Source organism: Typopeltis vanoorti, chromosome 10, assembly GCF_054136105.1.
Source record: "Typopeltis vanoorti isolate ZY-2024b chromosome 10, IOZ_Tvanoo_1.0, whole genome shotgun sequence".
Taxonomy (NCBI): domain Eukaryota; kingdom Metazoa; phylum Arthropoda; class Arachnida; order Uropygi; family Thelyphonidae; genus Typopeltis; species Typopeltis vanoorti.
The window spans coordinates 23,210,004-23,224,311 of NC_143558.1; the positions used below are offsets into that span (position 1 = coordinate 23,210,004).

General features: G+C 35.7%; 1 protein-coding gene across 2 annotated transcripts in view; it reads left to right on the plus strand.

The window, feature by feature from the left end:
• Window positions 1-14,308, plus strand: part of LOC150102226 (uncharacterized) — a 92,971-nt gene that overhangs the window by 15,977 nt on the left and 62,686 nt on the right. For both annotated transcript variants that reach the window (XR_016548943.1, XM_090399393.1), the window contains exon 2: window positions 3,249-3,357. Coding sequence is in view for 1 of the 2 variants with exons in the window: in XM_090399393.1 (XP_090255519.1) it covers window positions 3,255-3,357 (103 nt within the window). In the remaining variant the exon portion in view is untranslated. The remainder of the gene's footprint in view (window positions 1-3,248; window positions 3,358-14,308) is intronic.

Below are 14,308 nucleotides of genomic sequence, written 5' to 3' on the forward strand. Positions count from 1 at the left end.
ATGATCTCAGAGAATAATGTCCATTTTTCAATTATATTCCATGGCATTAAGGATGACTGGGGCATTGCCCTTATCTGCTGTGGTGGTGATGACAATACTTTTTTCTTTCCATAACTTTCTGAGAGCAGCAAGTTGACCAGAAGATGAATTACTTTTTGGATGGGATGACTGGGAGAGGATATTGGCAACATCAAGTCTAATGTTGTTGGCTATTTCCTGATCTTAGAGACAGATTCCATGTTCTATGTTATATATTATGTCTAGCAGTGGCACTTATTTTGATGCAATGGCAAAATTGTGGCCAAGGGTTAGGGTGCTGATGGCATCTTTGTTGAGGCTTTTTGGAGATAGATTCACTATTTATGGAGCAGTCGAATTTGCAGTTGTGATTTAGATTTACACAGAATGTTATACTTTTTGATGTGCTTATTTTTAATTTTTTGGAATTCCAAATTTAGAATTATGATTTCTGTCTCCTGAGCTTCTCATAATCATAAGATTATGAGAAGCTCAGGAGATCACTTGCAGCTGTGGCATGGAATGAGAAGTAGGGTGGAAAGGATATCACTGCTGCTTGGGTGATATTCAAGAACTATCTAGTAGAAGCAATGTCTAAATGTATTCCAAAGGTCAGAAGGTTAAATAAGGTAGGTGTGAAATAGATGAATGAAGAGATTAAGCATGCAATACAAAGAAAAAATGCATTATTCAGGCAACATAAGAGGAGTGGTAATAATCAATTCCATGAGGAATACAAACAACAGGAAAGCTGGGTGACTTGGTTGGTAAGAGTAACAAAGGTTCAGTATGAGCAGCAGTTAGTTAATGAAGCCAAAAAAAATCCTAGAGTGCTTTTGATATATAGTCAGCAAAAAAAGAGAAAAGAACGATTATGGTAGAATGGCATTGATTGGAGAAAATGATATTAGGACAACTGCTGTGGAGGATATAGTTGAGATATTTAATGAGCAGTTTGAAAAGGCCTTTCATCCTTGTGAATGTGACATCATGGAGAGTTTGAAAGCAGTGGATGATGATGAGGAGAGACTGAATGAGGAGGAGGTATATAGGAAATTGATCAAACTTGATATTAATAAGGCTATGGGACTTTATGATATATCACTGCATATATTGAAGGAAGTTGACATCCACCATGACATATGTATTTGTCATATTTGATATGAGTTTTATATTGGGTCAAGTTGCAAAGGAGTGGAAGAAAGGTAAGATTGCACCACTTCATAAAGGAGGTGACAGAATAATTCAGATAACAAATTATAGGCCAATCTGTGTGTCAGGTGTTGTTGTTGTTTAAAAGGCTGGTGAGAATCCAGATCCCGAATTTGGTTGACAACAATGGTATTCTCTTTGATGGACAACATAGATTTGCTAAAGGGAGGTCATGTTTTAGTAATCTACTTATTACAATAAGGTGACAGTAGCATTGGACATGGGAGATGGATATACAATAGTATACTTAGATTTTGCAAAGACTTTTGGTAGATTATCACATAAGTTGATAGTCAAACTAGAACAGGGTGGGGGGGGAGCAATATCCCAGAAGTGGAAAGTCACTAGTGGTTTCTCTCAGTGGTCTGTTTTAGGGCCATTGCTGTTTAACCTCTATGTTAATGATATTGGGGAAGATTTGAATGGGGATATACAGCTGATTGCTGATGATGCAAAGTTGGGACGAACTGTGAGGAATAGAGTAGATGCTGTGGCCTTACAAGATGACTTGAATAGACCAAGTGAGTGGGCATGGGAGTAGAGATACCAATTCAGTGTTGCAAAATGTAAGTTTTTTAAAATTTGGAAAACAAAGATGGGATGTAGAATTTACTCTTATTGGGGATATATATTGTTAGAGTTGAAGGAAATAAGAGATGATGGATAAGGATCTAAAATTTAGAGGTGAATTCATTGTGAGGATAACACAATGAATTCTGGCAGTGACACGGGCACTGATTTGTAGAATAAAGGAGATTCTGATTCCATTGTATAAGGCTCTGATTAGGTCACATATGGACCACTTTTTTATACTGGACTACAGATTTGGCTACCTTGTTTTCAAAAGGACGAAGAGATGTTGGAGAGGGTCCAGAGGCGATTGACCAAAATAGTTTTTGATCTCTGGAATGTTGAATATGAGGAAAGGTTGAGACGATGCAGAACAACCCCTATAACAACAATCCATTACCAACAAGAGTTGGTAAGGGGTTGTTATAGAATTAATGTTGAAGAGGTTTTCATAAAAAGGTTGGAGATTGGGAGAGAACAAGAGGTCATCCCTGGAAGCTGTATAAGGAAGGTGTGAGCAATTGAGTGAGAAGCGGGTTTTTTTGCATGGAGAGTTGTGAATGATTGGAATGTATTGCCTAAGAATGATTGCCTGAGCCTGGTGTCTGTAGAGAATTTGAATGTGTGTAAGGCATGGTACGAGCTGTGTGTATGGCAAAAGGGACCTCCTTGATTAGTCTGTTACTCCATGGGTTTTAGGATGATGATAATAATAATCAGGAGCTTAAACTAGCAACAACTGAAAGACTTAATATGTGTTCACATTTTTTAACTTTGTTACTGTTTCTGTCCCTTTTTTTATTTATCATGATTGAAGTTGTAAAAATAGCACATGAATGCCTTACATATATAGGTATTTGTTAGTCATTTGGTTGTGTTGTTATTTAATAATACTAAAATTTAATGTTCATGCTTAAATTAAATCTTAAGTAAATCTGCAACAATCAATGGAAAATCTTTTTAAATCATGACCTAATGGTATGCTTTCTTTATATGTTACTTATATGATAAATTATGAATATTCATTCATAGTGAAGAATTTATGGAGACACAACATATGAATATTCATGATTATTGCTGAGCAGATGTGTGGCATTCTAATTTACAACTCTTACTTGCTGGGAGAATTGTAATGAAAAAAAAATTATCTGGCTTATCATGGTTGAAAGAAACCCCTCACCCCCCCCCAAAAAAGAAATTATTTTAGAAATGGAACCCATGTTAATTTCCACAATTTATAAATTTTTTGGATCTTTGTGGTGTATAGGCAGACTGTCCTTGTGAATTATATATATACACACACACACATATACATACACTTTATTTGATTTATTTATTTTTTATTTCAGTGAAAATGTAAGTAAAATAATTTTTTATATTCAAATATCAATACCAGCAAACATTTCTGGGCTTATGTTTTTTTTTCTTTTTTCCTCATGTTAATAAAGCTAGCAATGGAAAAACAGGAAGCCTTTACTGATGATGAAATATATGAGGAACTGAAAAAAATGGGATGTGAAGGCATTTCAGAAAGTGAATTTAATAAGATAAAAGCAGGTATGCAAAACTTATCAAAATAACAGATTATCTGAATATAAATGTTTCTAAATCCCTTCAAATCAGTTAAACATTTATTTCCCTACACCTTCATAAGCCCAGCCCATGATGGATCAAAAATTTGTATGGGTGACCTTCTTAAAGGAATGTAATAGCATCAGGTTTAATTTTTGTTTCATAGTACATCATCAGGTTTTTCATGTGAAGATGAGACAATCTCACAGGGTTCTCATTCTTCCAAACTATTGGAATAAAGGATAACCATAGTATTCAGTCAGATCTGGCTTTGGGAGCCTGCATTCCCCCCCCTCTCTATATAATACCTGTGTACTTTTATTCTTCCTCTTTTTTTTCCTTATTGCAAATGTAACAAAAAACAGAACATCAGGTTATGTGGTTGTTGAAGAATGCACCAACAAGTTTGAGAAGTTATTGTTTTCCCCTTTATAAGGTCACATCTGGACTACTGCACTTGATGAAGTGGCCACTTTATTAGGAACATCATTTAATAATGAGTGGGGGACCCTCCCTTCTTTTGCATTAAGAACAGTGTATTCTCTGTGGCACTAATTCAACTAAGTGTCTAAAAAAAGGTTCCTCTGGGATCATTGTTCATGCTGTCACAATGGTACCTGGTTTCTACCTTTGTTGCCCATCTCTTATTGTGCACTCTTTCTGTATGATTTTTCCATTATTCTTTCTGTTTTTGGATCTAATCATTTATTGACTGTAATTTACAATTTTATCTGATTTATAAGTTTTTGACATTTTTTGTAAATTGTTACATTAATAATAATATTATGTTGGAGGTTTAATGGATTTTTTACAACACTTAAAAAGAATTAAAATAGAATTTAATACTTCCTATATTTCGTCCTAGTCACTAGGACATCTACGAGGATTACAAAAACAATTAATGTAACATACACACAAAAACTTACAACACTAAGCCCAACCACGTGGGTGACACTAAAGTCCTATCTAGGTGGAGCGCCCTCTAAGGGCGGTAGTAGGTGGCCTGGAATGTAAGGTGGGACCTCTGGTGATGAGTGTTTCCCAAATCTTAGGAAGCTTAATGCAACCGTATTTATTATTACTATTACTATTATTACTATTATTACGGGCAACTCCAGGGAGTCATTGGACTCATCGAGGGAGGCCCCAAATCATATTCATCACAACTATTTGACATTCATACAGTATCTATCATACCTCGCCTTAAACTCATTCACTGTCACAGCATCCACCACAGACTCAGGGAGCGCATTCCACTCATTCACTACTCTAAAAGTAAAGAACCCAGCTCTAACACCTTTACTAACCACACTTTTGCCCAGTTTCCATGGATGTCCCCTAGTCCTCCCACAACCAGCCCTGTTCTCAAAAATATCTTCTGAATTAATTTTATAGAAACCCTTCAGTAATTTGAATGTCTCAATCACATCTCCCCTCCTCCGCCTATCAACCAATTTTTGCAACCCACAAATCCTCAACCTGTTCTCATACGGTTCATTCCACAGACCTGCTATCATCTTGGTCACTCGCCTCTGGATCCTCTCCACCTCCTCCCCATCAAGAAGAAACCTAGGTGACCAAATCTGAGCACAGTAGTCTAGATGGGGTCTTATCAAGGCTCGATACAGAGGAACAATAACCTGCTTGTCTCTGCTTGTCATCGTATTCTTCAGCAACCAAGTGATTTGATGAGCTGTTTTGGTCACTTTTGCAATGTGTCCCCTAAATTTCAATTCCTTATCTACCAACACTCCTAAATCTCGTGCCTCATCAATTTCCTGGAGCACGGTTCCACCAATGCAGTAAACTGCCGCCAATCTTTTCACCCCAAAATGCATAACCTTACATTTTGCCACATTAAACTGACATCCATTCTCCTTAACCCAGACCTCCAATCTATCCAAATCATCCTGCAAAATTTTGACGTCATCTGCATTCACTATTGCCCTACCCAACTTCGCATCATCCGCAAACAAATGAACTGTTCCTCTCAGATCATTTCCTATATCATTTATGAACAAATTAAACAGCAGTGGTCCAAGAACAGATTCTTGTGGCACACCACTAGTCACAGGCCGTCTTGTGGACTCTACTCCCGAGTAAACCACTCTCTGATATCTCTCCGTCAACCACCCTCCTATCCATCTCACCAACCCTATGTCCATTCCCATATGCTGCAATTTACTGATTAGAATTCCATGTGGAATCCTGTCAAAGGCCTTGGCAAGGTCCAGTAGAATCACCGTAAACCCATTACCCTTATCCAGTTCAGCCGTCACTGTGTTATAATACGTGAGCAAGTTACTGAGGCATGACCTACCCTTCACAAAACCATGCTGTCCCCGATACAGTATCCCATTTTCTTCTATCCAATCTTGCATTTTCCTCTTGACTATTTTCTCTAAGACCTTGACAATGATTCCTGATATGCTAATTGGTCGGTAATTTACTACAGCAGTCTTGGAACCACCTTTATGCAGTGGAACTATTTTCCCCTCTTTCCACCCGCTCGGGACTAACCCAGACCCGAGACTCAAATTAAACAAAATGGTCAAGGGTACTGACAATTCTTTAGCTGCTTCTCGTACAACACGAGCTGGTATACGATCCAATCCCACAGATGTATTGACATTGAGGTTATGCAATAGACTACTCACCTCCACTTCATTAGAATTCCATGTGGAATCCTGTCAAAGGCCTTGGCAAGGTCCAATTTATTAAGATTTGGTTGGTTTCTGAGAGCTGCTGCTGCTTCTAAGAAAAGTCTCTCTTTCTTGAATTTGCTGTGGTGGAGCATGGTGGTTTTCTTCCATGATACTCTGTGGGTGGTGTCCAAAACATGGTCAGCCAAGCCTGAATGGCCATAGTTGTGTTTAACGATGTACGATTTGTGTTCCTCCAGGCGGATGGATGCTGATCTGCCTGTCTGTCCAAAGTACGCAAGCTTACAGGAACAGGGTACTTTGTAAACTCCAGGCAGAGAGAGAGGAGGGAGCTGATCTTTCGTAGAACGGATAAGGGTAGCAAGTTTGCAGTAGGGCTTATATGCTGTGTGTAGGTTATACTTTTTTAGTATCTTGGCTATTTTTTCCGAAGTACCACGGATGTAGGGTATGGTGATGGCATTTTTAAAATCTTGTTGACGAGAGGAATGGGGGAGGAATTGATTATTTTTTTTGATACTGTGTTTGCTGTAGCCATTGGAGAGGAAAGTTCTGTGTATGTGGTTAAGCTCAGTAGTGAGGGCGGTTCCACTGGAACAAAGATTGTGGGCTCTCTTGGTAAGAGTTTTAATGATGCCATATTGTTGCGAGGGGTGGTGGTGGGAGAGTTTGTGAATGTATCTGCCTGTGTGTGTGGGTTTTCTGTATACAGTGAAGGCAAGTGTATCATTAGGCAGGCGTGTGACTAAGGTGTCTAGGAAGGGTAAACAATTGTTATTTTCCTTTTCCATAGTAAACTGGATTCTTGGATGTAGGCTATTGAGATGACTGAGGAAGGAGTCTAACGTGTCTGGGCCATGGGGCCAAATAGAGAACACATCATCTACATAACTTAGCCAGATAGAAGGTTTGAGTGGGGCTGAGTCTATGGCTTGTTTTTCAAAATCTTCCATATAGAAATTAGCAAGGGGGGGTGAGAGTTTAATATAATTTAATATAAGACATACTCTTGTATGTCTTATATTAAATGTCAATATAAGACATACAAGAGTGATACCGAACTGCGTTAAAATGAAGATCAATTTCCATTCCAAAAAAGCACTCCGTATATATAAACGTGCCAGCCTGGCATTACTACGCGAGCAAATCACCTCCAAACCTCCAACATAATGTCCTCACAGCACTTAAGCCTCTACACAAGAATTAATAATAATAATAATAAATTTAATGTTTTCATCTCAGTAATTTCATTGCTTTGCCTAATTTTTGTAGTTGCTGCATATGTTTCTGCTCCATATGCAGAAACTATATGAGTACTGGTCTGATTACTCCATTATAGATTCTTATTTTCTTTCTATGCTTATGTTTTTATTCTTCCAGATTTGGCTGTTGAGTTATCCAGATATTCTACTAGCTTTTATTGCTTGTTCTTGTACTTCATTTTGTGGGATGTCATAATTGTTTGGTTCTAAATATTTCATTTTATTTATTCAGTTATTTTCCCTTTAATTTCTAATTTGCATTTTATGAGTTCCCTGGCAGCTGTCATTTTTTTAGTTTTTTCTGTCAGAATCTTCATATTTTCCTTTTCTGCTGCATTATTGAATTTGGCTCTAGCTACCATCTTATTCCTTGAAAGTTTTTTGGTTTTTTTTTTCTTCCAGAAGTTGGAAATATTTATGACAAAACCAGATGTATGCTACTCTAAAAAAATGCTGAAAAATTCATTTTCCTATATCATAATTTATCATGAATTCATTTTGATTATTAAATCCATAATTATTCTCTCTATTTCACAATTTAAAATAAATCTTGTTAATATTTTTGTTATTTGAAGAAATAAGTGCAATATTTTGTTCTGATTTTTATGCTGTACTGTTTTTAAATAGAATGTTTTCTATGAAATTAAATGATAGTTTTATTATATTGAAATGGAGGATATTATGGATCCTTCTATAATATGATTATGAAAAACTTTCAACATCTTTCTCTAAATCCAGAATAATTTAATAAAAGGGTGGCACACCGTTTTGCAACTCTTATAGGTAGAGATGACCTTGCTAATGCTTCTGCCTGGTGTCTCCACTTGGGCCTGGCTCCCACTGAAGAGACCTCAATAAAGGTCGAAACTAGTCTGGGTAGTGGCCCTTCCCTTAATGCATAATATTATACATATCCGCAAGGAGATGTGTTTTGCATTATTATACATATCTGCAAGGAGACATGTTTTGCATTAGGGAGATACTGAGATAGGAGTGATGTTAGCTTACTCCACCTTTGCAACGAGTTGCCCAATGTTGTACCACCTTACCCCAGTCCTGAAGATACTTTCAGGCGCAAACTTTGTTTGCTCACACTTGGATAAAAGATTAAACTAAATTTATTATTACCTTCTATAATTTATAGCCAAATATAGAAAGAAAATGAAGTGTCGAAAATTTACTAGTGAGTAAATTAGACCAGAATCAGAATTACTTTGGCTGCACTATTTAAACACCACAAACTCTACTCACAATCCATATATTTGCTTTTTATTAATACTTTGAGTAAGTTTCACTAGCCTGAAACACCAGGCTTCAAACTAAGTTTTTTAAAAAAAATTACAAGCAGAAGTAAAGACAAAAGCTCATTCAGTGCTGTAACTAAACTATGTCAGAAAGTTAATTTATCGTAAGTGGTGAATGCTCTAGTTGGGTGCATAATAAAATATTAAACTAAAGATCAAATGTTTATATTTATCTTACATAAGGGCATGAGGAGCAGATTTTTTGCATGGAGAGTGGTGAGTGATTGGAATGCATTGCTTGAGTGTGTTGTAATGTGCAGACTGTGAATGTATTTAAGGCATGGTATGATGAACTGTGTATAAAAGTGGGACCCCTCTGGCAATGAGTCACTGTCTCCATGGAAGTATGATGATGATAATAATATATAAATATTCTTAATTTTTCATTTTTAATTTGTAATCTGCATTTTTCCATTTTGTTTATTTTTTTATTTCATCCATCACTAATTTAAATAAGGTGGGACTTAATGAATCACCTTGTCTAATTCCTTTGCTTATTTTAATTTCTTCAGTCTCTATCCTTGTTCTGTATTTATAAAACTGTTTATATATATGTTCTTAATTAGTTCTGAAATTTGCTTTGGTATTTTTCTCATTTTTAATGTGTTATTATGTCTTTTAACTGTATTTTCTCATATGCTTTTGTTAAGTCAATAAACCTCATATATAGAGTCTTTCTTTTAAGGTTACACGGTGATCAGCACTCATATTTGTAAATTTAGGGACACAAAAACACACGTGTTGAACAGATTATTTTATTAATTACTAATAAAATTTTCATTTTATTAGTAATTAATAAAATAATCGTTCAACACGTGTTTTTACATGTGTTTTTGTGTCCCTAAATTTACAAATATGAGACTCATATAAAGAGGTTTATTATATTCTGTTTATTTCCCTGTTATTTGCTTTAATATAAATATTGAATCTATTGAACTATTTTTTTTCTAAATCCTTGTTGCTCATCAGATAATTCAGTTAAATTATTTATTATATTTCCAATTATTTTTGTGCATACTTTTGATGTCATGCAGATCAGATTTATTCCTTTGTAGTTCTCTGGATTTGTCCTGTCTCCAGTTTTTAAAGATCGGTTGTTAAGCTCTTCCACCAGTCATTTGACATAATTCTTTTACTAATTGTTTCCCTCCATATTTTAATAGTTCATTTTGTATTTTATCTATGCCAGCTATTTTCTGTGTTTAAGTTCAAACACAGAAAAATAATTTGTTCATTTATACAACTCAATATTTGTTAGCTTTATACTTTCATTTAGTTCTTTCTTTTGAGTTTGTATTATTCTCCAGATTCTTCTTTGAGTACCAGAGTACCATAAAAATCATGTTCTGATTCTTTGGATTAGTTATTACAGTATTCCTATTTAAATTTTCTTATCTCACTGTTTCCTTTTTTTTTTTTAATTAAATCATTAAATTTTCGTTAAATCGAGGTATTTGATTTGTTTTATAGAAATCTGTGAAATGCAGTTTTATTTTCTTTCTCTAAACTTTATTATTATTATTTTCTTGTCCTCTATGGATTCTCAACATCCACAGAGAGTGGTTCATCATCCTCTCAGGCAATGCATGGAATGCTTTGCCTGAGAGGATGGTGAACCACTCCATGTAAAAAAAAAAATTACTTCTTATCCTTTTACTCATCACCTCCTTTTGCAACTTCCAGTGATGGACTTGTTCCTTTCTCTCATTCTACCATATGAAAAATCTCCTCAGTGTTAATATGATAATAACCCTTCAACAGCTTTAATGTGTCAATCATATCTGCCCCCTCCCCATTTGCCTTCTGTCTGCAGTCTACATGCCCTCAGTCTATTCTTATAATCAATGTTGTACAGCCCTGAGATAATTTTTATCCTTCCCCCCCCCATTTGCCTTCTGTCTACAGTCTACATGCCCTCAGTCTATTCTCATAATCAATGTTGTACAGCCCTGAGATAATTTTTATCCATTTTGTACTCTCTCCTAGGTTACTTTATTCTCTTTAAATCTCACTTACCAGATCTGAGCACAGAAATCCAGATATGGTCTGATCAAAGCTTTATACAATGGAACCAGCACACTTTTGATCAATGTTCTCCTTAATATTGTCACAATTCTCTGAGATATCTTCACAACCTTTGCAATATGTCCCCAGAACTTTCAATCTCTATCCACAGTCATCCCAAGATCCCTTACTTCCTCCACTTCTTTCAGTGTAACTCCACCAAGAGTGAGTATGAAGCATCCCCTCTCTCTATCCCAAATTTTAAGACCTTACATTTAGTTTCATTAAACTGACATCTCCATGCCTTTGCCCACCCTTTCAGCTTATTCAAATCTTCTTGAAGAGCCAAAAAATTGGTACTATTACTAATAATCCTCCCAAGCTTCATGTCATCTGCAAACAACTTAACATGTCCCTGTAGTCCTGTGGTAATATCATTGACATAAAAATTGAACAGCAATGGTCTCAGGATTGAACCCTTTGGAACTCCACTTGTAGCCTTCTTACTCTCTGATACTACTCCTCCATATGCAATTTGCTTATATCTATCAGAGAGCTAATCACCATTACAATCCACTAACCTGATATCCAAACCCATATGATTCAACTTAAAAATCAACTTGTCATATGGCACCCTTTCAAATGCCTTGGGGGAAAAAAAAAAAAAAGATAGTGTATGCCTTATCTTCATCCACTGCTCTTGTTATGCTATTGTAGAAGTAACCAGATTACTAAAACAAGAGCACCCTTTAACAAATCTATGCTGGCCTGCATAAATAATATTACCTTAATTTACCTAATTCTGTGTATGAGTTCTTACCAATTTCTCCAAAATCTTAACTACTACAGAAGAAATACAAAGAAGCCTATAGTTTGATACCTCTGTTCTACCATCACTCTTATGCAATCTTATCCTCCTTTCACTCTCTAGGAACCTGTCCCATTGAAAGATTTTCAAGTTCATTTCAAATTAACAGCAATTCCAGTTCACATTCCCTTAAAACACATGAAATTACATCTAGTCCCCCCCCCCCTGAATTATTGACATTTAGTGTACTCAATATTTGGAATACATCCTCTGTATTCACTTCTCACACTTCACCACTCATATAGGAACAAAGCCTGTAGTACCAAGATGGAACACTAATAAAGTGATCATTAAATAGCTCAACTATGGTCACCCAATTCTTATGTCCATCCTGCAAGATTCACTATCATTATTCCTCCTACTCACCACATACCGAAAAAACTCCTTGGGATTTTCCTTGGATTTGCAGTACTAGTCTCCTCTCATATTCTAATTTTTCTCTCCTTACAATACTACTCGCTTTCCTAGCCTGAGCCTTATATTCCTCATGCAACTGTTCTCCACCTCTCTCTTTATATGCCTTCCATAATCTTTTTTTTTCTGGAGTTCCCTTTTTATTCTTTTTGTCATGCATTTGACTCCAAATTGTTGTATCTTCTTCACTCGAGATTCTCTACCCCGAGAGTGCACAATCTCTTATCATCAGTAACACTTCACCACATTTATCTTCCCTATCCTGCTGAAATATGCTATATCCTCGATTTCTGTTCCTGTTAGAACATCCACTTCAGTTAACCAAGTTTTACTGATACCAACACCCTTTGGAAATGCTAAGTCAATCAATGTCACAAACTCATTCTCTTTATTTCTAATGCTTCTAACATTTGTATACAAAAAAAAAAATAACAATGTATTGCCAGCCTTATTGTAGCCTTTATTACTCCACCTGGCTCTGTAATATAGTGTATGCCCCCTCTTAAGTTACTATCCCCACGAGACCATCCCTGCAACATTTCACCTGTGCAGTTCTAGTTTCTCTGTCCTGACACACTTACTTGCCCAGAAAACAACAGTCTCTCCAAATATCTGTTTCACCCTTCTGCATTCAGATGCAATCTTTCTGTAGCATACATCTCCCTTCTATCCTCAAACATACTCCATGCATCCACATATTCCAGACCCTTTTTCCTGCACATTCTCGCTATCATTTCATTCATCATCACTGCTCTTCTCCTCCACTCCACATCATCATACCAGGGCAACATGTTCACTGTCTTTCCTCTGACACATTTCTGCTACATTATGTCTAACATCAACCTCAAATCTTGTACTACACAATTCACACTACCTCTCAGGTCATTCATCCCAACAATTACTATCATTTCTTCGAATCGTCAAATCTCCATACATGACACTCCGAATAAATTCATTCATCCTCCTCTCACTGGCATCTCTGACTCTTACAGCTTGCAGTCCTTCTCCTACTTTCTTTCTCCCTCTCACTCTTCTGTCCCCTACTTCCACACTCTCTCATCTTTCTGCAATTTCCCCTCTTTCACTATCTCTCCCAATCTCTCACCTTCCTCTCTCCCTTGCTCTCTGATGCTGTTCTATTACATCTTACAACTTTTTCTCTCCTCTTTAAACCGTGGAAACCATCTTGGATTAGTTTTTGTATTAATTTTTTTTCTCCTAATGCTTCCTTTTCTGTTTCATGTACAGTGTCTTTAAAGACTGGACTGTCCATTTTTCTTCTAGTTTTACTGATACTAACAACCTTTGGAAAGGCTAAGTCAGTCAATGTTACAAACTCATTCCCTTTATTCTTAATGCTTCTACCATTTGTATACAAAAAAAAAACCCAATGTATTTGCCAGCCTTATTATCAGTTTATCTGACAATCTTTTCTGCTATAGGTGTCTTATAGAATTACTTCATCCTGGAGTAATTCTACCCTGTAATTTGTTCTTCTCAGTATGTTGTGTTTTGTTTTATTCTTTGATGTTTTTGATAGTTTTATTTCCAAGAACTAGCTTATGGTTGTTTCCTATACCTGCTAATGCTAGAATGCTTACATAATTTTTTCTGGCATGATTTCTCTATCATTTATAATGTAATCAGTTACAATTTTTTTTACCCTCTTGTATTCTCCCATGTTATTTTATGATTAAAATATGTATTATTTATTCTTAATTCATTATTTATACAAAACTAGCAGTTTTTTTTTCCATTTTCATTGATTATTTCTTCATTAAAATTTCATATACCTGGAATAGCCTTGTTTGCCAGTTCTTGCATTCAAATCTCTAATTATTATTATATCTTCCTTTCGATTTATTTTGTCTATTACATTTTGAAGATATTCAAAAAAATTCTTCTGGTTTTGGTTTCTTTCTTCCAGACTGTATACACCAATAACATTTAAGAATTTTTTCCATGTCTTCAGCTTTAAATGTAGTATTCTGATTAATATATAATTGTATTCTTTTACTTGTTCTCTAATATCTTTATGATATTAGAGAACAATGTAGTTCTCTAATGTAAAATATGTAGTTTTCAGTGTACTTTATACCTATGTCTTTTTGCTTTGTCTCTGATACTGCACAAATTTTAATGTTATGATTTTCAAATTTTTCAATTAATTCTTCTTCTTTTCCTGTCAGGGATCATCCATCCAGATGCCAATTCTTGGTTTTTCCTCTTTTAGTTTTGCTTTCCTTATTACATTCCAGGACAGTTCCAGTATAACCATCTGGTCTTTTAAAACTTTGGTTCCTTTGAGCAGTTGGATTTAATGTTCTCTGGAAAGCTGCTGACCCAACCAGAAAACAAACACTATTTTCCTTTATCAATAGGCTTGGTGATAGGAGGTATTAGCTTGAGTATATTGATGTA